This window comes from Cebus imitator, unplaced genomic scaffold (genome assembly GCF_001604975.1).
Source record: "Cebus imitator isolate Cc_AM_T3 unplaced genomic scaffold, Cebus_imitator-1.0 Scaffold332, whole genome shotgun sequence".
Classification (NCBI taxonomy): domain Eukaryota; kingdom Metazoa; phylum Chordata; class Mammalia; order Primates; family Cebidae; genus Cebus; species Cebus imitator.
Window position 1 is genome coordinate 2471170 of NW_016107647.1, and position 2377 is coordinate 2473546.

The following is a 2377-nucleotide window of genomic DNA, read 5'->3' on the forward strand; positions in this document are numbered from 1 at the left end:
CACTGTGGTATCTTGTTTATTCCTGCAGCAATTCTGTGAGGGGCAATTACTAATCACATTTTAGAGAAAAGTAATCAAGGCTCAGAGAGGCTCACTAACTTGCTTAAGCTCACACAGTAAGGGATGCAGGCAGGACGCAAGCCCAGGTCAGCCTGAAGGCTGTGCTCTCTTCCCCTGAACCATTCTACTCTCTCACAGACAGGAGTGAGTTGAGACTGATGGGGAGTCACCTCCGAGCTAGAGGTGGCCAGGTAACCACTTCTAATTGACTGAGGCTGCTCCGCACTCCAGGCCCCTCCTGCTATCGATTCTGCCGCCGAGTACAAGGAGGAGCCTGGTAAGGGGACTGAATCTGCCTATAACATCAGGAAACCCTGCAGTGGCCAAGGTAACCAGTCAAGAGGGGCTCCAGCTTTGGGGGGAACTTCATTCGAGAAAACAGTCCTGAGCACCTGCAAAGACCTAAAGAGACAAAGAATGGCGCGAGCCCAGCAGAAAGCCAGCCAGGCCCTGGGCATGGAGCCACCAGGCTGCCTTCTCTCATAACACATTTCCTCGGCCACGGGGCTGGATGACACCAAACAACACCTACGCCCCCAAAGATCCAAGCACTTCGCATGCTGCTGGCTCTTCAAGCATTCTTGTGAATTAGGAGAAGGCCAGACTTGCCCATCTCTTTCCCCCTTTTGGATGACAAAACTGATCCTGTTTCCTTCCCGTGCAGGTGCGCACAGACACAGGCAGGCCTGCAGCGGGTGGGACGCAGACTTCTGCAAAGGAAGCGCATCCATCGCCCCATTCACTGAGCAACGACAACACACCTCCCTCGGAGTCATCACCCCATTCACTGAGCGCCAATGACATGGCCCCCTCAGAGTCACTGCCCCATTTCTTGTTCAGGTAAATGCTGAAGAAAGGCTCTGCTGGCTCATCTCATTGGCAAGGAAATCAAAGTTCAAGAGGCCAGCCCAGGCCCTGCTGCTTGTGCCTGCATGGGAGAAGCAGGTTGTGACCCAGGGCCTCTGGGACTCTGAGCCTGTGCTTGGCCCCTGCCCCTCACTGCTCCTCCCAGAGACCTGCCTGGGCCAGAGCAGGAGAGCATCCTGCAGGGACTGAAAAGCAAGAGGAGGATTTCTAATCAAATGACGATGTCCCTGGTCCTCCTCAGGGACTTCACCTGAAAAAGCAGCTCCTTGGTGTCGATATCATACACCAAGCAAGTGTCATTTTCATCTACCACAGCCAGCTTCTTACGGGAGGCACTCATGTCCAAGCAGCGCACGGCTGTGGCCTGCTTCAGCAGGACGATCGCAAAGAGATTGTCCACGAAGATCTTCAGGATCTGGCAGAATTTCAGAGAAAACAGTGTCAGTCACCATGGAAACAAGATCCTGGCCCAGTGCCAAGCCCTTGGAATCCCATGTGCTCTGCAAGAACAGCTCCCACTACCTTCACCAGAAGCTCTGTGCAGAGACAAGGACTCATCAAAAGAAAGAAGGGAGTGGGGGCGTTGGCTTATCCTTAGGAGCCCAGAAGTGAGGTTCGTCAGAGGCTGCGGAAGTAATGACAGCCCTGAGACAGGCCGAGCTCACTTTAGTGTCTGTTTGGACTGGGGATTTGTTAATGACATTACCCAAACTGTAGTGTTAGGAGACACCACCTAGCAGAGATCTGAGTCATGAACTAACACAGGAAAAGGCTGCTGTGAACACTGACAAGACGGGTGGTAGAAAATTATGATGATGACAGTGATGATGACAGCTACCATTTACTGATGTTCCTGGTTTAAAAAAAAAATTTAAGGAGATAATGTCTTACTATGTTGCCCTGGCTGACTGCTGTGACTATTCACAGGTGTAATCACATCATACTGCAGCCTCAAACTCTTGGACTCAAGTGATCTTCCTGTCTCAGCCTCCTGAGTAGCTGGGACAACAGGTACCCACCACCATGCCTGCTTTAATATCCCTTTAATAGCCTTGGTGGTTTTTTTTTTTTTTTTTTACACTGGCTTTAACTCCCAACCTTGATATCTGTTTTTGACAGCCCTAAGCTCACGTAAAACCAGCTTCAGGGAGGTAAAATAACCCGCCCAGGATGACAAAGCCAGTGAGTAGCTAAGTAAGAACATGACCTCAGGTCCACCTGATCCCAAAGCCCATGCTCCCATGGGAAGTGAGAGCTGACTGAGAAAGAAGCAGGCCCTTTCTCCCCTTGGCATTGCTGCTTGACTTCACCCACTGCTCTTATGCCCCATGACTTCTGTCCCCAGCAAAGACCTGAGAAACCTTCGCCATAAGTCATCTGCTGCACAGCTTGGCTTTCGGGCTAATGCAGCTACATTGTCACTTTCAAAGTTCCACTTAGAACTTTTCTT

General features: G+C 51.0%; 1 protein-coding gene across 1 annotated transcript in view; it reads right to left on the reverse strand.

The window, feature by feature from the left end:
- LOC108286944 (intraflagellar transport protein 122 homolog) overlaps positions 1–2377 on the reverse strand; it is a 77950-nt gene that overhangs the window by 37603 nt on the left and 37970 nt on the right. The window contains exon 14 of the mRNA XM_037730144.1: positions 1148–1342. Within this exon, the coding sequence (XP_037586072.1) occupies positions 1148–1342 (195 nt within the window). The remainder of the gene's footprint in view (positions 1–1147; positions 1343–2377) is intronic.